The sequence below is a fragment of the Microcaecilia unicolor genome, chromosome 10, assembly GCF_901765095.1.
Source record: "Microcaecilia unicolor chromosome 10, aMicUni1.1, whole genome shotgun sequence".
NCBI classification, from domain to species: Eukaryota; Metazoa; Chordata; class Amphibia; order Gymnophiona; family Siphonopidae; genus Microcaecilia; species Microcaecilia unicolor.
The window spans coordinates 140,511,992-140,539,506 of record NC_044040.1 but is presented as its reverse complement, the minus strand read 5'-3'; the positions used below and the strand labels follow the sequence as shown (position 1 = coordinate 140,539,506).

The following is a 27,515-nucleotide window of genomic DNA, read 5'->3' as shown; positions in this document are numbered from 1 at the left end:
CTGCACCTAAATCTAGGTGCCGCTTATAGAATATGCTTAGTTGGAAATGTTTTCCACATGGATTTTTTAGGCACTATATATAGAATCTGGCCCTTAGTGCGCAACTGTCAGGGGGCATATATGTGGGTGGAACGTGGGAGTGTCACTAAATGACACATGTAACTTATAGAATACTCTCAGTTGCGTTCATTGCTGCGCTTATGCGCATCCACTTCGCCCGCAATTGACCTGTTATAACTGAGTGCACCGACCTTTTGGTGTGCCAATGTGGCTTTGCAGTAGTATTCTATAACAGTTTAGATGTGCCTGTGCTGTCATAGAATTGGCACTAAGCACACCCCTTTGCAGCACCTAAACTGAGGTGCCAATTTATAGAATTGCTGCCTAAGTCACTTGCCCAAATTCACAAGGAGCATCAGTAGGAGAAGCAGGATTTCCCTGGTTCTCAGCCCACTGCTCTAACCACTAGGATACTCCTCCATTAAGTTAAATATATTTTGCCTATAATTAGATGTACATTTTCCACTGCTGAATAAATATGAACTCACACTTTCTGAGCACTCACACTATATATAGTCTAGACTCACCAGCATTAACCTTCACTTCATCTATTCTCTCTCTAGTTCCATGCAGAGGTGGATGTGAACCAGGGAAACCCTGCACTGGAAGGCAAGTCACCCACGATACCAGAACTGACAGATTTCATAGGGAAAATGCATGCATAGTTCCACTTTGAGAATTGGTACAAAGTCTGTGGGGAAAAGTACCTGTAGACCTTTTGAAGACTGTAATGTATACAGCACAATCCAAAGAACTCCTTTGTTTATCTCTTCTTTTATTGTTTCCCCTCCCTGGGTCTGTTTTCCCTCTTCCTCTTGGGTGTAATTTGGGGGGGGGGGGGGGGGTAAGGGGGGCAGTGCCCCCCAAACGAGCTGCCACCCCATCCTTCAATCACCTGAGCCACCGGCAGCCTCTGCTTTAGACCTACCCCCAGAAGCCTTTCTTTCTCCTTCAACTTCTGGTTCCTGCGTAGGCGGGAGGCTGTAGGAAAGAGAAGGACTTCCAGGGCAGGTCTAAAGCAGCATGCATGCTGCTTTCGCTGAGGCTGCCAGCGGCTCGGTGGATTGGAAGACAGAGGTGGGGGGCGATGCTGGGTGCCACTGGAAGACTCCAGTGCTGTGGTGGCGGCGGCAGCAGGACTGGGGGGGGGTGCTCAAAGGAGATCAAGAGAGACATGCCCCACCCTTTGCCTCCCCTCAAATGAAACTGTCAAACTATGTCCATGCTCTTCCAGGGTTTTTGTTCTGTGTATTTTTCTTGTAGTTTTCGTTTATCATACATTTAAAATTGATAATATAGCTTAATAATTAGCTTGGTATATTTTTTAGTTGTGTTATGTTATGCCAGTTCTTGCATTCCACCTATACCTATTCAGTTCAAGGACGGATTACAGTAATCAAGAGCTGGACTAGTCTATCCAGGAGCTACAAATAGTTAAAACAAACTAGTAACATATACTAAGCAGTGGATAAACCCCTTTTGCAGAATAAAAGAGATTTTAAATGTTTTTTTTTAAATTGAAGATAATGAGTACAGACCTAAAAAACAACGGGAGCTGGTTCTATAAATTAGCTAACTGATATTGAATAGACAATGTGAAATGTGTAATTGATTTTAAATTCTTATACATTGGAAATTTTAGTTGAAAAAGATTATGAATATTGTATCCAGTAGAGGACCCTTGTAACAAGGACACTAGATTCAACATTTGTCAGTTATTTCCCCAGTTAGAATTTTGAAGGTGGTAATACATAATTTAAGCTGAATTCTCTTAGCAACAGATAACCAATGAAGTTTGGAGTAATAAGATTGAAGTGACTCAAATTGAGATTATTCAAAAATCAATCTAACAGCAGAATTCTGAACCAATTATAAATGATAGTTAAGCGATTTAGAACAAATAGCTAATGTAAGATTACAATAATACAGTTTAGGATGAATTAAACACTGAACCAAAATCCTGTAAATATTGCATATGCATGTGTGTTAGCTGGCTGCATATGACCAGATATCCAATGCTGGCGTCTGGACATTGCCCAACATTGAATATCTGGGGATAAAGCTGATAGTGGCCAAAAAACGCTGACTGCTGAATATCTATCCTGTAGTGTTTTTTTAGCGGTTTTGGAAATATGTTTCCATGGTTTTAATGAAAATTATTTGAAAAAAATATATGTATTTGGTATACAGAGATTATGGCGCTCATTTTCAAAACAAAACAAAATCGAAAAACTGTTATAAGGTAGTAGGTGGACATTTTTCTCTCAAAAACAGCAAGTTGCAATTTTTGACACTCCAGTTTTAGATGTTTTTCTCCTTAGTGCATCCAAATTTGAAGAGGGCATGTTTTTTTGGAGGGGGGGCATGGGCGGCTTTTTGTCTGCAATAATGAAACAAAATGAAAACATCTAGGGACAAAATTAAGATGTTTTTGGCTAGACCTGTTTCAATCACAAATAAGTGACCAAAAGGTGCCCTGAATGACCGAATGACCCCCTTACTCCCCCAGTGGTCACAAACCCCCTCCCACCCCCCTAAGTTGTGACAGTGGCAGTACATACCAGGCGCTATAACAGCTTCAGATAAGATGACCATTCTTCTCAGAGCAGCAGGAAGGTTCCAGGAGTAACCTAGTGGTTGATGTAGTAGACTGTAAAGAAGGGGACCCAGGCCTATATCCCACTCTAACTGGTACCCTTGTGGTGGAATGTGTGAGCCCTCTAAAATCTAATAACCTACTGTACCTACATATAGGTAATACCTGCAAGCTTGAGAACTATTGTAGTGGTGCGCATCGAGCACAGTGACCTCACTATACAATATAAGGGGGTTATGGTGAAATGTGCACCTGGGATCTTTTATGTGAAGTCCACTGCAGCGCCCCCTAGGCTGCCTTACTGCTCTGCTGGTAAGAATGATGTCCCTCAAACATTCTAATGGCTGGTTTTTGGACTTTTTTCTCTTGGACCTTTTTTTTTTTTTCAAAATGGTCCCAAAAGAAAAAAAGCACTGAGCACAAAACATCTAGAAAAGGTGATTTTTGAACCAGAAAGATAGACTTTTTCAGGTTCAAAAATTGCTATATTCGCTACTGCATTTTTGGACATTTTTAGCAAACATCCAAAATCAGACTTAGACATTTTATCAAAAATGCCCCTCTACTTCTGTGAAGGGCAATTCTATAAAGGGCACCTAAATTTAGGTGCCAATAGTGTGTACAAATGTATAGGATACTAGCACTTACGCATGTCATAGGTGCCAATAACTGGCACTTATGCCCATAAGGGTCAGGTACTATTTTGTAAACAGTGCACCTAAATTGCTTAGCGCATGATTGCAAGGAGGTGTTAATGTGGGAGGAGCCTGGGCATGACATGCTATAGGAATGCTATCAGTTGCGTGCACTGCAAAGCGTATTTAGGCACGGCAACATATGCAAGCCATAGACCTGAAATAAGTGGTCATGCCTAAATTATGGTGTGCCAAAGTGGCTTTGTGCTAGTACTTTTAATGGTTTGGTATGGCTTTAAGTTGTTATAGAATTGGCGATAAGCATGCCCTTTTGTAGTGCCTAAAAAGGCACCACTTTAAAGAATTGCCCCCATATTTATTATGGTGACACACACTGAGTGGCCATTACATCTTTTGAATGAGTGTGTCTTTCACTTATTTTACTTGCAAATATGCACTGTTATACTATCTATCTATCTATCTATCTATCTATCTATCTATCTATCTATCTATCTATCTATCTATCTATATATATATATATATAAAGCAGATGCGTGTATTTGTTTGTTTATCCATGTCCAAACTACTCTGACCTCCAAAGAGCTACGGCCACCAAACCCGGCGAGCAGACTCTACCCACCGTTGCCGAGGTTATTGTGTAGTTTGAAGCGATTTGGTTCACAGAAGGTACTCAGGGGAAGGAGAGCAATACCCATAGGCGCCCCGTATAAGAGGCTTGGGGAGCCCGCCATTGCCCCACCCCCCGTACCTTTAAATATTATACTTTTGCTGGAGTCGCGGGCAGCGCCGGTATTGAAGGCATCAGCAGGCTCATCGCGGTTCCAGCAGCCTTCCCTCGCAAGTCGGATGATGGTGGCTCCGCCCTCGTAGAAACAGGAAATACATCAGAAGAGGGCGAAGCCATCATCCGACTTGCGAGGGAAGGCTGCTGGAACCGCGATGAGCCTGCTGATGCCTTCAATGCCGGCGCTGCCCGCGACTCCAGCAAAAATATAATATTTAAAGGTACGGCGGGGGGGGGGGCAGGAAGGAAACGAGGGCAGACGGGAGAGGAGAGGAGAGGAGGTTTGCTGCACATGGTGGAAGAAGGGGAGAGGAGAGGGCAGGGGAGAGGAGGGTTGCTGGACATGGGTGGATGGAGGGAAGGGGAGAGAAGTGTTGCTGCACATGGTGGAAGAAGGGGAGAGGAGAGGGCAGGGAAGAGGAGGGTTGCTGGACATGGGTGGATGGAGGGAAGGGGAGAGGAGGGTTGCTGGACATGGTGGATGGAGGGAAGGGGAGAGGAGGGTTGCTGCACATGGTGGATGAAGGGAAGAGGAGAGGGCAGGGGAGAGGAGGGTTGCGGGACATGGTGGATGAAGGGGAGAGGAGAGGGCAGGGGAGAGGAGAGTTGCTGGACATGGGTGGATAGAGGGGAGGGGAGAAGAGGGCTGCTGGACATGGAGGGGAGGGAGGAGTGAGGAAGGAGATGAGATGAGATGACGGAAAAGGAAGAGAGTAGAAAAACTGCACATGGATGAAGAAAATAGGCAAAAGCTGGATCCACTGGACAGTCAAGTTTGCGGAGGACCCAGCTTTTACTTACGGATGTAGGACAAGAAATGAAGAAGAAAGGCGGAAAGTAAACAAATAAATGGAAAGGAAGCCCTGGAAACGGAGTTAAGAGGACAGATAGCAGCAGAATCGGATACTGGGCCAGCACAATCACCAGACAACAAAGGTAGAAAAGATCATTTTATTTTCATTATACTGTTTGGAATATGTCCACTTTGAGAATTAGGTGTTCAACATTAAAAGTTTATTTACTTATTTATGACATTTTATCCCACATTAAACATGAATTAGGATGTTTTGTGGCTCTACATGAGAATTGTGATATTATGATCCCTTGTTTCAATATTGCTGGCGGTCTGCATTTTCCGTATGGGTGGTATATTGGTGTATTAGGTTCTGCCCAGTGTAATATTTATGGTACAGTAAGGTTCAGAGTGTGTTTTTGCACAAAGTTGTACATAGTGTTTTGGAGTTGAGCGATTGTGGTTAGTATATGCTTTGAGCAACCACTTTATTCTTTGACATATGATACATAACTAATATCTAAATTTAATAAAAGGTATTAATTGTGACATTTATTTTTATTTTTTTTTTTCTGTGTGTGATCAGACAATTATGGATTTAAGCTCCACCCCTGACCACACCCCTAACCCGCCCCCTTTAGCCTCCCCAAACAGTTGGGCCACCGACCGCCTATGGCAATACCTCCATCCATTAAATGAACAGGCTGCAAGTCGGAAAGTTCTTTCTTGCTGTTGCTAAGTGACAAACTGCTTGGGACAGGGTGAGGGCTCAGAGACTGGTTGGGAGATAGACCGACAGCAGCTGTGCAGTTGTCCCTTTCACGTTCTCTAATACCCTCTTCCCTAACAATTTCAGTACAAAGGAGGTTCAGAGACTGGTGGGAACAGGGTAGGGAGAAAGTATTTGTGGTCAGGTTGGGAAGTGTGAGTGTGCATGAATTCACTACCCTCTCCCAAGTCCATGAGATGAGACACTCAGCAACAAACTGAGGGGCTGGGACTTGGGAGACTTTGGGACAGGGTGAGGGCTCAGAGACTGGTGGGGAGGCACTTGCTAGATTGAAAGAAACAACTAATCAAGAAAATCAGCCTAAACAAATTGATCGGAAAAGAAAAGTTAGTGCTAGGTAGGGATCCAGTCTCCACATATTCTGATTTAAGGGAGTATTAAACTTAATGTCAATGTCACCCTTTCTCACACACCCCTCAGCAAAACACCCCAGTCACACTCAGCCATTCTCACCCACCCCCACTTACACTCACCCATTCTAATACAGCTCTCAGCAAAACACCCCACTCACACTTACCCGTTTTCACACACCCTTCAGCAAAGCAACCCCAATCACACACCCCAGAATAGCACATCCCCGCTCACACTCACCCCTCAGTACCACACCCTCACTGACACTCATCCGTTCTCACAAACCCCAGAGTAACATAGAGGGGAATAATCGAATGGCGCCGGCAAAATACATGACCGGCGATGTATTTTGGCGGTGCCGCAAACAGCTGGCAAGACCCGTATTTTCGAAAAAGATGGCCGGCCATCTTTTGTTTCGATAATATGGTTCCGGCCAGCCAAATGCCTTGGATTTGGCCGGGGTTTGAGATGGCCGGCGTCGTTTTTTAGCGATAATGGAAAGCTATGTCGGCCATCTTAAACCCCGGCCAAATTCAAGACATTTGGCCGTGGGAGGAGCCAGCAGTTTTAGTGCACTGGCCCCCCTGACATGGCAGGACACCAACCGGGCTCCCTAGGGGTCACTGCAGTGGACTTCAGAAAAGCTCCCACGTGCATAGCTCCCTTACTTTGGAAGCTGAGCCCCCCAACCCCCCCCCCCCCCAAAACCCACTACCCACAAATGTACTGCACCCACTAAAACTGCTCCAGGGACCTACTTACAGCCTCTAGGACTTATTGCTGCTGTATAACTTTGACACACCAGTTGACACCTGAAGACTAATCTCTTTGAAGAAGTCCTTTATTTGAATAAGCACGTTTACTAACAGTTAACTGCAGATTAGAGGTTGTACCCCACTGGCAAAGAGTCCCCTGGTACTAAGATGAGCAGTAGGACAGAGCTGGCACTTCAGCACCATTCAAGGTAAGAACTACATTCGCTAACGTGGGTAACACAGGAAAGGGAACTAAAACTGGCTTACAAAAATGGCCACTACCGCATGGACTACAACAGGAAACAAAACAGGGCACCCAGTAAGCAGGGGGAAAGCACCAGGGGAGTAGAGCCTACCAATACCTACACCCACCACAATGCATTGCTGATGTGACTCTGCCGTGCAAATAACAGAAAAGGAGTCACACTCACCCCAGAGCCACATCACAAGCAGAAAAAGGCTGTCGGAGGACAGAACACATTCTGCTGTCATGGAGGTGGGTACGGCATTTGAGGCTGGCATAAAGGCTGGAAAAAAAAGTGTTTAAAGTGGGGGTTTTTTGGTGAGGGGGGGTTAGTGACCACTGGGGGAGTACGGAGAGGTCATCTCTGCTTCCTTCCAGTGGTCATCTGGTGAGTTGGGGCACCTTTTTGAGGCTTAGTCGTGAAAATAAAAGGACCAAATAAACCCAGCGAAATACTGCTTAACGCCATTTTTTTTCCATTATCGGCGAAAGCCGGCTATCTGGTAGCCACGCCCATACCCGCCCATGTCCCACCTTTGCTTCACCGCCGACATGCCCCTTTGAACTTTCGCCGGCGAGGCGACGGGAAAGCGGTGATGCTGTAAAAAAAAGCAGCTTTTGATTATACCGATTTTGCCGCTTTTCCACGATCGCCGGCCATCTCCCGATTTGTGTCGGGAAATGGCCGGCGATCACTTTCGATTATGAGCTGGATAGTAACATAGTAGATGACGGCAGAAAAAGACCTGCACGGTCCATCCAGTCTGCCCAACAAGACAAACTCATATGTGCTTGTTTTTGTGTATATCTTACCTTGATTTGTAACTGTCATTTTCAGGGCACAGACCGTACAAGTCTGCCCAGCACTGTCCCCGCCTCCCAACCACCAGCCCCGCCTCCCACCACCGGCTCTGGCACAGACCATATATGTCTGCCCAGCACTATCCCCGCCTCCCACCACTGACTCTGGCACAGACCGTATGTCTGGCCAGCACTATCCCCGCCTCCCAACCACCAGTCCCGCCTCTCACCACCAGCTCTATGCACACTCACACCTCAGCATACTTAAACAGTGTTATTACACACAAATAAACCTTGCTTTTCTCAATTACAAAGTACTAAGCTATTGCTGAGCAAATCCAACGGGGACAGCTAGTCTAGTATAATCTTATGATCTTACACCTATGGTAGATTTCCATTGTCTGGATGTTCATTAGAATGCCTAAAATGGGGCTTCTCAAACATGTCTGGGGGATCCCACATCTAATTGGATTTTGGGATATCTTCAATGAATATGCAAGAGGTCAGTTTGCGTATACTCAGTCTCCAGTGTGTGCAAATGCATAGTCGTTGTGGAAGCCCTAGCCTAAGAAGTAGCTATGTAGACTTCTGATAATCCAAAGTGAAGCAGCTAGTATGATTCATTTATCCACAAAGAAAGAAGGGCAGCTCCTTTATTGAAAAAAGCTCCATTGATTCCCAATAAATGTAAACTAATTTTCCTGTTATTTAGAGGGTTAGTTTATAACACATTACCAATATTGGGAGGGCAAGTAGGTGCCTATTTTAAGGCTATTTAATAAAGACTTTTGGGACAATTCTATAAGCTCGCCACTATAGCTACATGGCACTTACACATGTCAAAGGTTCCTTTAATTGGTATTTTTCTTGCATAAGTGCACTAAGCAATATTTTGTAAAGTAGCACCTACAGTAAATGCTATAGCGTGTAACTCCAAGGTGGGCATAAACATGGGAGGAGCATGGACAGACCATGAGTGTTGCATCAAGTAACGCACATAGGGTTGCAGCAGAAAAAGGGGGCCTGTGCTGGCATCAGCACGTGTTTTTGATGTGCGCCGAGGCTCCCTTTTACTGCAGCGAGTAAAAGACAGGTCTTTGTTTTTTTCAAGAAATGGCCATGCGGCAAGTGAAGCACTTGGCACATGGCCATGGCCATTTCAGGGGGGAGCACTTACCGTCACCCATTGAGGTGGCGGTAAGGGTTCCCACGATTACCGCCGGGTTCATCTCCTGATGAATGTCCCAGTTAGCAGCTAGCTGCTAACCGGCTATATTGCATGACATAGCCAGCTAGGCATGGATATTCAGCACCAATCCGGCTATGTTGAGTGGTCAAAATAAGCAGCTTAAATAGCAGGCCTATCTGTGACTGCTAAAAAGTTTGCCTGTTAGCGCTGAATATTGGCATAGTTGGTTAACTTTTTAGTGGCCAAAAAACCCCCTGGATATTCAATGCCGGTTGACGGATACAGCCTGGCATTGAATATTGGGGTTTAACACCGGCGGTGGATAGCCAGTGTGCTGTCCACTGCTGGCTGAATATTGGGCCCTATATGCATACTTTGTAACTTCACCTAATGTCTATTCAAACTCCTCCCCCAATCACACCTACCCTCTGGTCATACAAAAGTATGTTCCTTTTTGTCATCATGAATACTTTTAATCATGGGGTAAGTTTGTAAGAGGCCTTTTATGCTTATACAACAGGGTTTATGCACAAAAGAGCATATAAAATTATCCTTTTAAAATGCTGAGAGAATGAGAGCCTGATTATTTGAAAGCGCACCAAACATGATACCAATGAAATAGAAAATGAAGTCCTTCTTAAGAAGTTCTTCTGGATATACCTGCTTTGTATGATATTTATCTTCCAAAAACTAGGGAGAGAAGGTTTTTTTCATCCATGCTATTTCAAGGAATATTAGATGAGAAGAGAAGTATTTGTCTTTTAGGAAACTACTGAAAACCTATTTCTTCTCCCAGTCTTATTACCCTAACTGGCCATTGTGATTGCAGCAAGGGAATATTTTTGTGGTCCTGGGTTATGAGAAGTTAAGAAACCATCATGGCATTCAAAGGCTTTTAGTGTAGCTTCAATTAAATGAAATGAACTACCACTGGACCTGAGAAATGAAGTTAGTCTGTTGATGTCTATTATGATTTTGTAAACCATTTTGAATGAATATTATTCCATAAGATGGCATATATAAAACTCATTAAATAAATAAAGTTTCCTTCATATGAATTGTTAAGTCTTCTCTAATTATTCCATGGTTTTGTTCACTTATATTCAATTACGTTTTTGAGATTGTTAACGTTTGAATTATTGTTATATAATATGGGGTAATTTTATAATGGATTTGTCATGTGTATATATCAGTATATGTGCAATACAATATCACATAAAATCACCCTCTATATGTGTTTACATCTATGGTGAACTTTTACATCTTTCTGTGTGCTATGGTTTATAAATTACTTTCCAAGAAAGGCTGAAGGTATCTTGATAATCACAATGAATGCATGCTTAGCAAATAGTTCAGTATATGTGACTCAAGAGTAATGAATCTAACTCCAAGATTCCTGACTTGTCTGCCTTCTCCACAGACCCCACAGAATACAATACATTCTTGAACACTCGCCCAGACATCATGGAAGTGCAAGCCATCCAAATGGTTGCTGAACTCTGCTTGCTGTACAAGTAAGAATATACAAATCAAAAAAATATGAGGAGTGAGGGGTGGAGGAGTAGCCTAGTGGTTAGTGCAGTGGACTTTGATCCTGGGGAGCTGAGTTCAATTCCCATTGCAGCTCCTTGTGACTCTGGGCAAGTCACTTAACCCTCCATTACCCCTGGTACAAAATGAATACCTGAATATATGTAAACCACTTTGAATGTAGTTGCAAAAACCTCAGAAAGGCAGTATATCAAGTCCCATTTCCCTTTCCTCCTTTAATGCAAAAAAACACATCACTAATAAAATATAAAAAATGCAAACCATAAACAGAGGAAAACATCTCAGAGTATTCTGGAGTACATATTCATACTTCAATCATAGGCATAAAAACCTCTGTATGGAATGAGCAGTGCAATATGCAAATTTTTCTTTATATCAAAACCATCACAATTTATAAAAGTTCATCAAAGCACTGTTTCCACACTTACATATTATTGGTGAGGTATTATTGTTTTCAAGTAAGAATATACCCTTCCATGGCCTCCTCCCTCCCTTTTTAAACATGGATAGGCATGTTTCAATCCTTATATGTGTTCCATAAATCAATGGAATACTTTGAATCAATGAGAACCTTCCAAATTTGAACAAGTAGGAAGATCGTTTACAGGAAAAAAAAGCACTTCTTTAAAGCAAAAGGAGTTAGTGCTATCCAGCTTATTTCAGCATATCTGAAGGATTATTTCAAGATTTTAGCATGTTCAGGTATGACCAGTTAACTCAAACTGCTAGACAAAATGCATCTTGCACAGATGTGGTTTTCTAGATGAGGGTGAATAACCACACAGCCCATGTTTACTATGGACTGAATCTTTTGAATCAAGTAAGGCAGAAATTAACAAGAAATCAGCGCTCTAAAAGGACAAAGTGCTATTGCCTCACAGGACTGGTTTATTTTTCACCCTAGCCCAGTGGTGTGCTGGTAAATGTTTAACAATAGGCTCTCTCCCCGGTCCCCGTCTGTGCCTCCCCCCCCCCCCCCAAATTGCAGAGCTGGCTATGACCGGGGAGAGAGCCTGGGAGGGGGGGGGGGTGGCAATGCATTACTCCAGGGGAAAAAATTAAATAACATAACATAATAACATAGTAGATGACGGCAAATAAAGACCTGTTTATGATCCCAGGTTCCAATCTAATTCATGTTTAATGTGCGATAAAATGCCATAAATAAGTAAATAAATATAAACTTTTAATGTTGAGCACCTGATTCTCAAAGTGAACATATTCTAAACACTATCATGAAAATAAAATGATTTTTTTTCTACCTTTGTTGTCTGGTGACTGTTTTTCTGATCATGCTGGCCCAGTACCCGATTCTGCTGCTATCTGTCCTCTTAACTCCGTTTCCAGGGCTTCCTTTCCATTTATTTCTTTCCTTTCCTCCTTTCTTCTTCATTTCTGGTCCTCAGCTTCTGCCTATTTTCTTCATCCATTTTTTTTCTCCTTTCTTCCTTTTCCCTCATCTCATCTCCTTCCTCACTCTTCCCTCCCCTCCATCCATGTCCAGCATTTCTTCTCTCTCCCCTCCTCTCCCCTGCCCTCCATCCACCCATGTCCAGCAGTAACCCTCCTCTCCCCTGCCCTCCATGCACCCATACCCAGTGACCCTCCTCTCCCCTGCCCTGCATGCACCCATACCCAGAGACCCTCCTCTCCCCTGCCCTCCATCCACCCATGTCCAGCAGTGACCCTCCTCTCCCCTGCCCTCCATGCACCCATACCCAGTGACCCTCCTCTCCCCTGCCCTGCATGCACCCATACCCAGAGACCCTCCTCTCCCCTGCCCTCCATCCACCCATGTCCAGCAGTGACCCTCCCCTGCCCTCCATGATCCACCCATGTCCAGCAGTGACCCTCCTCTCCCCTGCCCTGTATGCACCAGCGACCCTTCTCTCCCCTCCATCCACCCATGCCCAGCGACTCCCTTCTTTCCTCTTCCACCCCCTCCCGAGTTGTTCAGCAAATTCTCCTTCCTCCCTCCTCTCTCCGGATCCGCTCCCTCACCGACCCTGCTTTGTCCTTCGAATTCTTTGGGGCAGGCATTGTTGCCTGCCCGCTGCCAACGCTGACTCTCCCCCGCCGCCTGATTGCGTTTCAAAATGGCTGCCGAGACTTACAGGGCAGCCTCCAAGACTTCAGCAGAAGTCTCACGAGGCCGCCTCTGGAAATCTCGGCGGCCATTTTAAAGCGCGAACCGGCAGCGGGGGAGAGTCAGCGCTGGCAGCGGGCAGGCAAGACTGCCTGCCCCGAAGAATTCGATGGCCAAGGCAGGGTCGGTGAGGGACCGGATCCGGAGGGAGGAGGGAGAGAGAGCCGGCTCGCCCTTTCTAACAACCAGCTCGCAAGTCCGAGCAAAATTTAACAACCGGCTCTTGCAAGCCGGAGCGAGCCGGCTCCAGCACACCACTGTCCTAACCATTTCATAAGTATTCTCAAGTCATCATTAGGAAATTGCTGTCAAGTTCTGCCTCTTTATTGTATTGTAACATTTATACCCCGCGCTTTCCCACTTATTAGCAGGCTCAATGTGGCTTATAAAAATAACAGGTTTACAAAATGGATAAAACAGCAGAATATAGTATATAAAGAGGTGGACGATAAAAAGTGGGTAAGTAAGATGGGTAAGGGAGGAAGCTGGTAGAGGTAGGGAATGGGAAGGGGGTGTAAATTGGGATAGTGTGTTGTAATTAAGGAAGAATGTATAATTATGGCTGGAAGAGGGATGAAATCATAAAGGAGTAAAAGAGGAAGCGTTCTGGTTCTGTCCTAAGGTCAGATCCGAGAGGCGCAGAAGGGTCTTAATTTAAGTCAAGTCCTTTGTGTAGGCTTGCTTGAAGAGTTAAGTTTTTAGCAGCTTCCGGAAGGGTAAATGGTTATTGGTTATCCAATGTGAAGCCCCATTTTACAGAAAACATAGAGATTAAAATTGAGACATCCAGATCATAATGTGCTTAATTCCAGAGGTATTTTATATAAAGCTCTGCCAACGCAGAGCTTTTTCTAAAATGCACGCTGAAGTACATGTGTATTTTGCCAATATATGTTGCAGGTGCAGCCATTTGAGAAACACACATGGATAAAATGAAGGCACATTTCCACATTTCTTTGAAGGGGTGAAAAAACATATGGATAAAGGCGAGCCGGTTGATATTGTGTATCTGTATTTTCAAAAGGCGTTTGACAAAGTACCTTATTAAAGACTCCAGAAGAAGTTGGAGAGTCATGGGAAAGGAGGTAGTGTCCTATTGTGGATTAAAAACTGGTTAAAGGATAGAAAGCAGAGAGTAGGGTTAAATGGCCAGTATTCTCAATGGAGAAGGGTAGATAGTGGGGTTCCCCAGGGGGTCTATACTGGGAATGCTGCTTTTTAACATATTTATAAATGATTTAGAGATGGGAGTAACTAGTGAGGTAATTAAATTTGCTGACAACACAAAGTTATTCAAAGTTGTTAAATTGCAAGAGAATTGTGAAAAATTACAAGAGGACCTTACGAGACTGGGAGACTGGCATCTAAATAGCAGATGACGTTTAATGTGAGCAATTGCAAAGTGATGCATGTGGGAAAGAGGAACCTGAACTGTAGCTATGTAATGCAAGGTTCCACGTTAGGAGTCACCGACCAAAAAAGGGATCTCGGCGTAGTTGTTGATGATACGTTGAAACCCTGTGTTCAGTGTGCTGTGGTGGCTAAGAAAGCAAATAGAATGTTAGGTATTATTAGGAAAGGAATAAAAAACAAAAGTGAGGACGTTATAATGCCTTTTTATTGGTCCACGGTGCGACCGCACCTCAAATATTGTGTTCAATTCTGGTTGCCGCATCTCAAAAAAGATATAGTGGAATTAGAAAAGGTAAAGAGAAGGGCGTCGAAAATGATAAAGGGGATGAGACGACTTCCCTATGAGGAAAGGCTGAAACATCTAGGGCTCTTCAGCTTGGAGAAAAGACAGCTGAGGGGAGATATGATAGAAATCTATAAAATAATGAGTGGAGTGGAATGGGTAGACGTGAATCGTTTGTTTACTCTTTCCAAAAATACTAGGACTAGGAGACATGCAATGAAGCTACAAAGTAGTACATTTAATACTAATTAGAGAAAATGTTTCTTCACTCAACATGTAATTAAACCCTGGAATTGGTTGCCAGAGAATGTGGTAAAGGCAGTTAGCTTAGCGGGAATTAAAAAAGGTCTGGACAGCTTCCTAAAGGAAAAGTCCATAGACCATTATTAAATTGACTTGGGGAAAATCCACTGCTATTTCTGGGATAAGCAGCATAAAATGTATAGAAGTTTTTCGGGATCTTGTCAGGTATTTGTGACCTGGATTGGCCACTTTTGGAAACAGGATACTAGGCTTGATGGACCTTTGGTCTGTCCCAGTGTAATAATACTTATGTACTTATGCACAATCCCTTTGTCACGACTGTGGCCGTGACCCCTCGTTTGACTCACCTTTTCTGCTGGTCAGCTCATGAGCTGACTTCTTTTTCTGCATGCTTGTGTTTGTCCTGTGTGTTCCAAGCCTCACTTTGGTGTTCAGAGTGTAGGCTTCTACTTCCTTTGTGTTCCAAGCCTCACTTCGGTGTTCAGTGTGTATTTCCTGTTTCTGTCCTGCAGGGTTTCCACTTCCTCTGTGTTTCAAGCCTCACTTTGGGTTCTGTGTATTTCCTGTCTCTGTCCTGTTATAAGGAAGTGGTTCACTTATATTCAGGGCCTTTGCAATGCCAAAGGTCCTCAAGTTAGTCCGTGTGCTTGTGAGCACTTCTGCCTAGATCCTTGTTGCCTTGTTCTTGTCTGTGGGCGCTTCTGTGTCTTGTCTGTGTGCACCTCTGCCTTTAGCCTTAGTTCTTTTGTTTGTCTGTTTGTGTGCTTTGTGTCCAGCCTAGTCTGCCTTGTTTGTTCTAGTCCCTTCTACCTTAGCTTCAGCCTTAGTTCTAGTGTTTGTCTGTCTTTACCCTGGTAGGGTTTAGCTCCAGTCCCTTTCCTGCTTGTCTCTGCCTTGCAAGCCTTCAGCTTTGGTTCTGTCCCTGCTTGTCTGTCTTTACCCTGTTTGTCCCTAGTTTCAGCCCTACCCTGCTTGTGGCTGCCTTGTCTGAGTATCCTGAATCCTGTTTCTGCCAAGCTTGTTTGTAAATCCTGAATCCTGCCTGAGTATCCTGAATCCTGTTCCAGTCAAGCCAAGCTTGTTCCAGTATCCGGTTCCAGTGAAGCCAAGTCAAGTCCGTTCCAGTATTTGGTTCCACTCCAGTCAAGCCAAGCTTGTTCCAGTATTCGGTTCCAGTCCAGCCAAGTCTGTTCCAGCATTTGGTTCCAGTCCAGTCAAGCCCAGTCCATTCCAGCATTTGGCTCCAGCCCAGTCAAGTCAAGCTTGTTCCAGTATCTGACTCTAGCCAAGCCAAGTGCATCCTGAATCCTGCTCTGTCTTGCTTGGAGGGTTTTGCCTCCTGCTGTCGTTCACTGACAGTAGGCCAAGGGCTCACGTTGTTCCAGAGTTCACGCCTGCTGTTCAAGCCTAGGAACATGACACCCTTCAACTTTCACGAGAAGTACTAGTTTCCAACTTTCATATTTAAGTGTACGCTGCCACATGTAGCTTCCCATTTTAAAACCTATACGTGTAAGTGACACTACTTTAAGTAGTGAGGCAGCAATTTTAATTAAGGTTTCAATTTTAAGTTGGAAATAAATAGTGGGAAATTAAGAAGAATTAGAAGTTGGGTGGACTAGATGGACCGTGTAGGCCTTTATCTGCTGTTATTTACTATGGTGGTTATTTTAGAAGCTCTATTCTTGTTTTAGACATCTGAAAAATGGCATTTAGATATCCATATTGCATAGACATCCATAATCCTAATTTTACAAAAGGCAGGTTATGGATATCTAACACTGCAGTACATCCATATGGCGAGGGGGTATGTCTGGGTATGTTTTGGGCAGTACTAAAGAGGCCCAAAATATGGATTTCCAACTCTGATCACAGAAGGAGAAGGGTCATCCAGATATGTGGGATGTTATTTAGACCTGGTACTTGTCACATCCGGTTACAGAAAGGTGCTCTGATTGAGCAGCTGTCCACTAGGGAAGTTAAGCATGATACCTCCTTAATCCCCAATGGTTACTGTCATCCCTCTCTCACCTGAAAATGAAATTGGCAAGGGACACCAGGATCTTTGACAGTTCAGGTATTATGGACATTCTTAACAGAGTAGCACATAGGTGTGAGGAGTAGCCTGAAGGTTAGTGGCAGTGGCCTAGGGACCCAAGTTCAATCCCATTTTACCCCCCCCCTTTTTTTTTAAATTTTGAGCCCTCTAGGAACAGAAAATTACTGACTGTACCTGAATATATAAGACTCCTGCAAGCCTGAAGGCTACTGAAGTGGTGTACATTTTTAAATGGTGAAATTGAACTGTTCAACATTTTTAAAAAAATCACAAACAGCAGTAGTGGGATTTAAACCTGGGCCCCCTGATTCTCAAACTCACTTCTCTAACCATTACGTTACCCTTCTGCTCTGCATTGTTATTTGTATGGCCATTTTATAAGATGGACGCTCCTATGCTGCCACACAGATATTCATGTCCCTTGTTTTTCCCCTGTTTCTAATTTGGACGTTACAGTTTCTAAAATGGATGTTCATGCTAGATGTTTTTAAAATACATGTGAGATGGACATCGTTTGTGATGTTCTGACTTGGGACATCCATATTTTGAGCTGGGTGTCCTTTCTAAAATGTCTCTCCATGTCCACTATATTACTCTCTTTTAGCACAGGGTCTCATTTATGCAGAGACCTAGTTACTAATACTGATTAAAAGTAAAATAACATGTCTTTGGCAGTAGCTCACGTTCATAACTTTCCCCTTTAATCTTTCATTAAGCTCTAGCTGAAATTGAACATTTTTAACCATCTGTATATTGCTCTTAGTTGGTGTAAAACCCAATGGGGATATTTTCCCCCACAGATGTGTTTTCCCTTTGTGAGAATGTGGAATGGCACCTCTTCAAACTGGGCCTAGGCAGCCTCGCACAAATGCCTATTTTACAAAAGGTCTGTTCCCCCTATTATCAAAGCTGTCTGTACAGATGAGAGATAGGAGAATCGATTCAGGATGAAGATCAGAGTCAAGGCAAAATATAGCAATGTGAAATGCAGTTATCACGTTTATTGGTGTGTTTTGTCCTGAGGATTAAGGCTTTGATACTGCTGCATGATCTGAGTGTGGGAGGAGGGGATGTTGATTTTTTTTTATTCTTCCCAAATCAACAGAAGTTGGAAAGAATTATACAAAAAAGGTCAAGAATGTCAGGTCCATCTGTCTGCAAATCAAAAAGGAGGTGAAACCCTCACGGAACCGTGGGAAGAAAACAAAAAGTGAGGAGAGTGGATGAGGATACCAACAATTATGTATTTATTACTAAAAAAATTAAAAATTAATAATTAAAACAAATAGCAATGTACATAAAAACGACCCGACCGGCCTGTTTCGGCACGAAGGCCTGCCTCAGGGGTCTTTGCAACCTGGTGGATATAACTCGGAATGTGTGCTCCAAGGAAAATAACAGGACAACATCCTCTTAGTCTTAGGTCTTCAGAAAAATATATATGCAATATATATTAAAAAGACAAAACGAACATATTGTAAAGCGCCTCTCCGAATAGATGTCTGCAATGTGAAAATATATTCCAATATATTTGTCACAATTGCAGACATCTATTCGGAGAGGAGCTTTACAAGTTCGTTTTGTCTTTTAAATATATTGCATATATTTTTTTCTGAAGAGAGAAGACCTAAGAGGATGGTGTCCTGTTATTTTCCTTGGAGCACACATTCCGAGTTATATCCACCAAGGTTGCAAAGACCCTGAGGCAGGCCTTCGGGCCGAAACACGGCCGTGTCGGGTCGTTTTTTATGTACATTGCTATTTTTTAATTATTAATTTTAATTTTTTAGTAAATAAATACATAATTGTTGGTATCCTCATCCACTCTCTCACTTTTGTTTTCCAGTCCATCTGTCTGTCCATCTGTCATAACTCTTCAAAATTTTAAACAGATGAAACTTGCTATGTTGGAAAAAACAATAAAAGAACATCAAGATACAAAATTTGTAAATTGGATTTGTGGTTCAAAAGAAAATAAGCCTCCTTCCAAAAAAATTAAAAAATGGCCCATGCAGATGGGAGCAGATGTGGGGGCAATAACCTCAAAATTTAACATGGTGGGATGAAACTTGTCACATGGAAGAACGGTAAAACATGCATGAATTTTGAAATAGGCCAAATTGCCACTGAGAGTACCTCCCTATCCCACCCCCAAATAAATAAATAAAAATTGTCCAGTACATTGCTATGGAGCAGTTTCAGCTTCTGTAACATAAAAATTTCCATACTGTAAAACAATGCAGTTAGGGAATTTCTCCTTTTAAACTGCCGTCCCCTGTTCTATACTCCCCCACCATTCCAAAATACCCCCCTGCACAAACTCTTCTACCAACTAAACTACCCTCAAGAACTGTCCCATCACCCTGCAAAACTGCCCACCCACAAAAACAAACACTCCACAACTGCTCTGCCTCATCCCCCAAAACTGCCACAACTGCCCCACCACACTGCAAGCTGCCTCACCCCCCGAAAGGACCACCCCACAAACTGTCCCAATCCCTTGCAAACTTCCCATCCTCCAAAAAACCTACCCCCTAAAACTATCCCAAGACCCTACAAACTGCTCCTTAAAACACTATCCTGCAAACTGCTCCATCCCCCAATCTGCCTCCTCTAATGCCACATCACTCCACAAACTGCCCCATTCCCAATTTGTACCCCCATAAGTGTCCCACCATCTTGCTAACTATCCCAAACCCAAAATATCCCCCAACTGCTCCATCATCCCACAAACTGCATCACACACAAAAATTAACCTCTTACAACTACCCCATCATAAAAAACGACTCCATCCAACTGTCCCACCTGCTTGCTAACTACCTCATATCTAAAAGAAAATACTCCTATGCTAACTGCCCTACCCTAAAACCACCCCACACAATTTCTCTAGCCTAGCCTCACAAATACCCCACCACTCTGCAAGTTGACCCATTCCAAAATTCTATCCCACAACTGCCCCACATCCTGCAAATTGTCCTACCAAAACCAATAGCCCCATCAACTGCCCCACCACTCTGCTAACTTCCCCTGCCTCCAAAAACTGTGACATCCCCCTAAAATTAACCGTTGCAACTTTCTCCACCACCTTACAGACTTCTCTGATACTCCCTCCCAAAATACCACCCCTCCAAAAAGAAACCTGCAGCACCACTCTCAGCTATCCTCCCACCCAAACAAAACACAGTACATGCAGAGGATGATTAGACTAGTGGTTAGAGCACTAGGCGTGACATCCAGGAGAGTCTGCTTCAAATCCCACTGATACTCCGTGTGGTCTTGGGCACCTCACTTAACTCTTCATTGTCTAAAGTACAAAATTAGATTGTAAGCCCTGAAGAAACAGGGAAATATCTAGTGTACCTGAATGTAACTCATCTTGAGCTACTACTGAAAAGGTGTGACTAAATAAATAAAGAACCACAAAACAGATATATACATATATGCATTGAGAGAGGTTGGAAAGAATATTATGAGCCTTGCTTTCTGTACCTGGTTATGCCAAACACGACTATATCAACAATGCTTAATAAATGAGGATGACTTGGTGAGCTCACAAGAGATTTAGTAAAATTGTTCCCATACAGGGAAAGCAGAAGACTCCTATTGTCATATCCACTCTTTTTCATTCTAGTGTCCGGTGCCACATTGTCCATCTCTCATCTGCCCAAGCCTTGCCCATCATACGAGAAGCTCGTCAGGCAGGCGCACCACTTACTGTGGAGACAACTCACCATTACCTTACTCTGACTTCTGAACACATTCCCCCAGGAGGCACATACTACAAGTGCTGTCCCCCCATCAGGGGGAAGGACAACCAGGTAATGTAGTGGGAACATGAATGATCTCAATAATCTCAGACAGTGAAAGGAACGTGTCCCTGTTACAGCAAACATGTTTTGGTTAGTGAAGGTAGGAAGTGAACTAAATCATTTGCCAAGTACTCTTATGTGGGATTTGTCACAATGTTTTTCTTTTTCCATTGGGTTAATTTAGTGACCGCCCCCCCCCCCCCCCAGAGTTTTCTAGAAAGAAAGAAAGGCATCACCACCTAAAGAGAGTAGAAAGGAGAGAAGGTTGTTCATTCTCTCTCCCCTGCAAAGGAATTTTTCCATAGCCCCTCCTCTGAGTATGTATCACAGAGAAGGTCACATCCCCATATATTTTTTAGGGAAAGACATATATTTTCTCATGGGGAGTATAGATTACTTAACTCCAAGACCCTAGTTGTAGCATATTGACAAAGGAAAAACTTCAGATAATGGGAAGTGGTATTCCAAAAATAAGTCTTAACTAAAAAATGTCTTTTATGCAAACAAGTCTAAGAAACTTTCAATATAACAATGTGGTAAAGCCAAGCACAGTGGCACCGGATGAGATCTTCTCATCTTCTGCTTTCTCCTTACTTAGCTGCAATCCTTCTTCCTTTTCTCTGGGTGACCGGGCTCCCTTTCCTCTCTGGGGTCCTCAAGTACCATGTACAGTACCTGATGTCTATAGTGCTAAATCTTTCCTTAGAAACTACTACTACTACTTATCATTTCTATAGCGCTACCAGATGTACGCAGCGCTGTACACTTGAACATGAAGAGACAGTCCCTGCTCGACAGAGCTTACAATCTAATTAGGACAAACAGGACAAATAAGAGATAAGGGAATTACTGAGGTGGGGATGATAAAATAAGGGTAGTGAACAAGTGAGTAAGGGTTAGGAGTTAAAAGAAGCATCAAAAAGGTGGGCTTTTAGCCTAGATTTGAAGACGGCCAGAGATGGAGCTTGACGGACCACCTCAGGATGTTTATTCCAGGCATATGGTGCAGCAAGATAAAAGGGACTGAGTCTGGAGTTAGCGGTGGAGGAGAAGGGTGCAGATAAGAGAGATTTACCCAGTGAACAGAGTTCCCAGGGAGGAGTGTAGGGAGAGATGAAAGTGGAGAGGTACTGAGGAGCGCAGAGTGAATGCACTTATAAGTCAATAGGAGGAGTTTGAACTGTATGCGGAAACGGATAGGAAGCCAGTGAAGTGACTTGAGGAGAGGGCTAATATGAGCATAGTGACACTGGCGAAATATAAGTCGTGCGGCATAATTTTGAACAGATTGAAGAGGAGAGAGATGGCTAAGTGGGAGACCTGTGAGAAGCAAGTTGCAATAGTCTAAGCGAGAGGTGATAAGAGTGTGGATAAGGGTTCTGGTCGTGTGCTTAGAAAGGAAAGGGCGAATTTTGGTGATATTATAGAGAAAGAAACGACAGGTTTTAGCAATCTGCTGAATATGTGCAGAGAAGGAGAGAGAGGAGTTGAAGATGACCCCAAGGTTATGAGCTGATGAGACAGGGAGGATGAAAGTGTTATCCACAGAAATAGAGAACTGGGGAAAAGGAGAGGTTGGTTTAGAGGGAAAGATAAGAAGCTCAGTCTTGGTCATGTTTAGTTTCAGATGGTGGTGAGACATCCAGGTGGCAATGTCAGAGAGGCAGGCAGGCTGATACTTTGGCCTGGATTCCTGCTGAGACTTCTGGTGTAGAGAGGTGGATCTGGGAGTCATCAGCGTAAAGATGGTACTGAAAACCATGGGATGAGATCAGAGTACCAAGGGAAGAAGTATAGATGGAGAAAAAAAGAGGTTCCAGGACAGATCCCTGAGGCACACCAACTGACAGTGGGATAGAAGTGGAGGAGGATCCACCAGAGTATACACTAAAAGTACGTTGGGAGAGATAAGAAGAAAACCGGGAAAGAACAGAGCCCTGAAATCCACGTGAGGACAACGTATCAAGGAGTAGGCTGTGATCAACAGTGTCAAAAGCAGCAGATAGATCGAGAAGGATGAGAATAGAATAGAGACCTTTGGATCTGACCAGGAACAGATCATTGGAGACTTTAGCAAGCGCTGTTTCAGTTGAATGAAGGGGGCAAAAGCCAGATTGAAGTGGATCAAGAATAGCTTGCAAAGAAAGAAAGTCAAGGCAACGGCGGTGAACAGCACGTTCAAGTATCTTGGATAGGAAAGGGAGGAGAGAGATGGGGCGATAGTTGGAAGGACAGGTTTTTTAATGAGTGGTGTGTGAAGGCATCAGGAACAGTCGCAGTGGAAAGTGAAAGATTGAGGATATGACAGATAAAAGGGATGACAGTAGGAGAGATAGTGTTAAGTAGATGGGTGGGAATAGGATCGGAGGAACAGGTAGTTAGTTTTGAGGAGGAGAGAAGATGTGTAGTTTCCTCGTCAGTGATTTCAGAAAAGGAAGAAAAGGAGGCAGGGGTTGAAGGGTTGAGAGAATGGACTAAGGGAAGGAGAGGTGGAGGTGACCTGGTTGAGAATTCAAGTTTATTCTTGTGAACCGTGTCATGAAAGTACTCAGCCAGAGTCTGGGGAGAAAGTGAAGAGGGAGTTGGAAGTGAAGGCACTTTGAAGAGAGAGTTCAGTGTGGCAAAGAGACGTCGAGGGTTTGAACCAAGAGAATTTGTCAACTGGATGTAATATTCCTGTTTGGCAAGTAAATGAGCAGACTGGAAGGAGGTCAGCAAGAATTTGAAATGTATGATGTCAGCATGGGCACAGGATTTCAGCTAAAGGCGTTCGGCAGAGCGGGCACAGGAATGTAGGTAGCGGATTCCCTGGGGCTTGATACGCTTTATAGGACGGGGAATGGGAGGAGCAAGAGTATCCAGAGCAGAGGAAAGAATAGTATTATAGGAAGAGACAGCCTCATTGACAGATTTGGATAACATAGTGGTAGAGAAGAGATTTGAAACACTGGAAGACAGAGTAGGAGGGTCAATAGCCTGAAGATTTCTAAATGTGTTGGTTAAGTTTGGACAGGACTGGGGAGGAGGGTGTTTGACTGTGAAAGTTATCAGATGATGGTCAGAGAGGGGAAGAGCTGAGGCACAGAAACTGGAGAGTGAGCAGTTTGAGAAGAGGATAAGATCAAGACAGTGGCCATTCTAGTGAGTGGGAGTAGTGAAGCACAGTTGAAGATTCAAGGAGGATGTTAAAGCGAGAAACTGAGAAGCATAAGAGTCAGAGGGATCATTAGCATGAATGTTAAAAAGCCTTGGAGTCTGACCACCAGAAGGAAAAGTGAGTCAGGACGCGGGGCCATGGCCACAGCTGTGACACTATGATTAACCCCTGTTCTCCCTTTCTCTCCCTTCTGTACAGTCACTCCACTCGACAATTATGTCCCTCCACCCTGCAAAGGGCTTACAGTCCAAATTACTCAAGTCCCCACTATAATAAAGCTATCAGGATGTACCCAGGACTTGGGTCCTACCTCTTATCACACTAGGTTCTCTACTTGAACTGTCAGGCTCCTGGTTCCACTCATTATGCACTAAGCTGCTTCCTCTTCTTCTTGGCTTAGGATGTAAGTATAGTAGAAGGTTTTTTTTTTTTTTTTAAAATAAATAAAATAAATAAATAAATAAATAAATAATAAATTGTACAAAAGGTCAGGGCTAAATGAACAAGCCACGAAAGCATCCAGGAGCCATCAGGCCACAGGTGTGTTGGGAGCAGTCTGTCCTCAATTCCGGGTAGCACAGTGATGTACAGGCAACACAAGTTAAGCGTTGGGACTTAGACCACCTATAAAAGATGAATAAGTGTTGCCACTGTATGTCCCTATGACTGCTTGCATTGCTGCTGACTGGAGGGAAGCTTAGAGAGAGCTTTTGAAAATGATTACTGTCCACCAGCACTTCATGAACTGCCCTCCATCACTAAGCTCCTTTTTATCCTCTCCCAAGCTTTCCCCCCATACCCCCTCCCCATCATCACCACATGGTCTGTCATCTTCAATCCCTATTAGTCCCATCCGTGCCAACCGTTGCCCAGCCCTCAGCCATCTGCCTTGCCTGCCCTCATAACCCAACCCTGCCACCCGTACCCATACCCAACTGTAAGCCCCTTTCACATCTCTCCCAAACTCTACTTCCAAGCTCCTCTCTGTTAGCGTCTGCCCAATCGTCTCTCACTCCCTAGCCCCACATGAAATCTGTGTCTGTGCCAGCATTTGTATGCAAATTAGGTGGGGTTTGAGAGGTATATACTGTTAACTGTCGGTGTCTGTACTGTTTTACATTGTCACATTCTTGGTTTTGGTGACGGGGAGCACTCTGGATGTTGATAGTGAAGAGCACTCTGGATGTTGGTGATTGGAGTTTTAAACCATGAGCTGCTTGAGGAGGCACACCAGGAGAAGAGGAGGGCCAACAACAGGCTACACCGTATCACAGGATATAAAGGCCCGGGGCACAGTTCCTTGACCTCATTGAAAAGCAGTGCATAGGGCTCTTTGCTTTGACAGAAAGCATTTACCATCTCTGCCAACAATTGGATCCCCACCTCGACCCCACTACTCACAGGGAACAATCTGTGCCTATGGACCTCAAGGTCACCTCTACATTTGCCTTTCTTGCCATTGGCAGTTTCCAGATTGCACTTGCAGTCACCACAGGCCTCAGCTAGTCAGCCATCTCTCTGTGCATCACACAGTTCCTAATGGCCCTTCTCACACACTGCACTGACTACACTGCATTCCCTCAGAGCTTACAACAGAGATAATATACTATGAGTCAATTCTATGAGATAGTCCACTTCCCTTCTGTCCTCAGTGTCACTGACTGCACTGACGTGACCCTCAGGCTACTGTTCCCTCTAAGCCCAGTGGGGGGTGCTGTTTCACTATCACATTTTCAACAGTGAGGGACAGGCAAGTTCTGCAATACTCCAGGGAACCTGCCTGTCCCTAGAGATTGAAGACACAATATTGAAGCACTACCCCTTACTGGTAGCAGTGCTGTTGGAGGACCCCCACTCAGCTTAGAGGGAACAGTGCCTGAGCCCCCGCCCCCCCAAAGGGAGAAAGAACCACCTACTGCAACAGAAAAGCCTTCCATTCTACGAATATGTAAGTTGTGTGCAACACACAGGGGGAGATCACTGATGCCTTTCCATGATTTCCAGGATCTTGTCATAGCTCACACATTCTGGCAAACTTTGGGATACTTGACCACTTCGAGAGCAGAGAGATTATTGGCAGTAAGAAGCACACACGCGGACACCTACAGAACCATAGAGCTCCTTGTGCCAGAGCTTGCCTACCATCTCCAATACGCAGTACCCCACCACACAGCTCTGCTCTCCCACTCACCTCATGTGCATTCTGTCACTCTCCCCATCTCACACAGGTGATCAGGGCTACCCTCAAAGATGGTGGCTGATGACCTCTGTCATCAAACCCTTCAATAAAGTTAAAGAACATGGCAACAGGGCACAATAGGACACCAGGGCCATCATCGAACCCACCTTTGCACTGCTCAAGGCCAGATTCAGGTGCCTGGAAAGATCTGGAAGGGAGTTGCTATGCAAACCTAAAAAAGTCTGCAAGATCTTCCTGGCCTGCTGCATTCTGCACAACCTGGCACTGAAACACAGAATACAACTCCATGAGGGATTGGAGCCATACTACAGGGAAACATAGGAGGAGGAGGAGGAGAAACAGGCATTACCATAGCATGCTCAACTACATTGGCATGCCTATTCTGCAAGGAACAAACTTACATACTGAGCTTTTCTATGAAGGTATCTTTTTATTGCACACTAACAGGCTCATTTTCAAAAGAGAAGGATGCCCAAGCGTAAGATGCGCATCCTTCTCACAGGGTCATCCAAATCGGTATAATCGAAAGCCGATTTTGGACATCCCCAACTGCTTTCCGTCACAGGGATGGCCAAAGTTCAAGGGGGCATATCAGAGGCGTTGTGAAGGCGGGACTTGGGCTGGACTAACACATGGACGTCCTCAACCCATAATGGAAAAAAAAGGGCTTCCCTGACGAGCACTTGGATGACTTCACCTGGTCCTGTTTTTCTTACGACCAAGGCACAAAAAGGTGGCCGAAATGACCTGATGACCACCGGAGAGAATCGGGAATGACCTCCCCTTACTCCCACAGTGGTCACTAACCTCCTCTTTCCCCTCCTTTTTTCTCTTCTTTCCTTTCTCTTTTTTCCTTTCCCACCTGTTGTGTTTCTTGCTTCCTATGTTTTTCCATCATTGTTTTCCTGTTATTTGTATTCTTGGAAATTAATAAAATATTTGGAAATACTAACCTCCTCCCACCCTCAAAAAACATCTTTCAAAATATTTTTTTCCAGCCTCAGATGTCGTACTCAGGTCCGTGACAGCAGTATGCAGGTCCCTGGAGCAGTTTTAGTGGGTGCAGTGCACTTCAGGCAGGCGGACCCAGGCCCATCCCCCTCCCTACCTGTTACGTTTGTGGGGGAAACAGCGAGCCCTCCAAAACTCACCAGAAACCCACTGTACCCACATCTAGGTGCCCCCTTCACCCATAAGGGCTATGGTAGTGGTGTACAGTTGGGGGTAGTGGGTTTTAGGGGGGGGATTGGGGGCCTCAGCAGACAAGGTAAGGGAGCTATGTTCCTGGAAGCATTTTATAAAGTCCACTGCAGTGCTCCCTAGGGTGTCCGGTTGGTGTCTTGGCATGTCAGGGGGACCAGTGCACTACAAATGTTGACTCCTCCCACGACCAAAGGGCTTGCATTTGGTCGTTTCTGAGATGGGTGTCCTTGGTCTCCATTATCGCCGAAAATCAGAAACGACCAAGTCTAAGGACGACCTAAATTTCAAGATTTGGGCGTCCTCAACCGTATTATCGAAAAGAAAGATGGACATCCATCTTGTTTCGATAATACGGGTTTCCCTGCCCCTCCACTGGGACGTTTTGTGAGGACGTCCTCAACAAAACTTGGG

General features: G+C 44.3%; 1 protein-coding gene across 3 annotated transcripts in view; it reads left to right on the top strand.

Annotated features, from left to right (window-relative positions):
• The window catches only part of LOC115478696 (allantoinase, mitochondrial-like), a 153,237-nt gene that overhangs the window by 63,786 nt on the left and 61,936 nt on the right, over positions 1-27,515 (top strand). For all 3 annotated transcript variants that reach the window (XM_030216222.1, XM_030216220.1, XM_030216221.1), the window contains exons 6-8: positions 624-669; positions 10,440-10,533; positions 20,367-20,553. In XM_030216222.1, the coding sequence (XP_030072082.1) occupies positions 624-669; positions 10,440-10,533; positions 20,367-20,553 (327 nt within the window). The remainder of the gene's footprint in view (positions 1-623; positions 670-10,439; positions 10,534-20,366; positions 20,554-27,515) is intronic.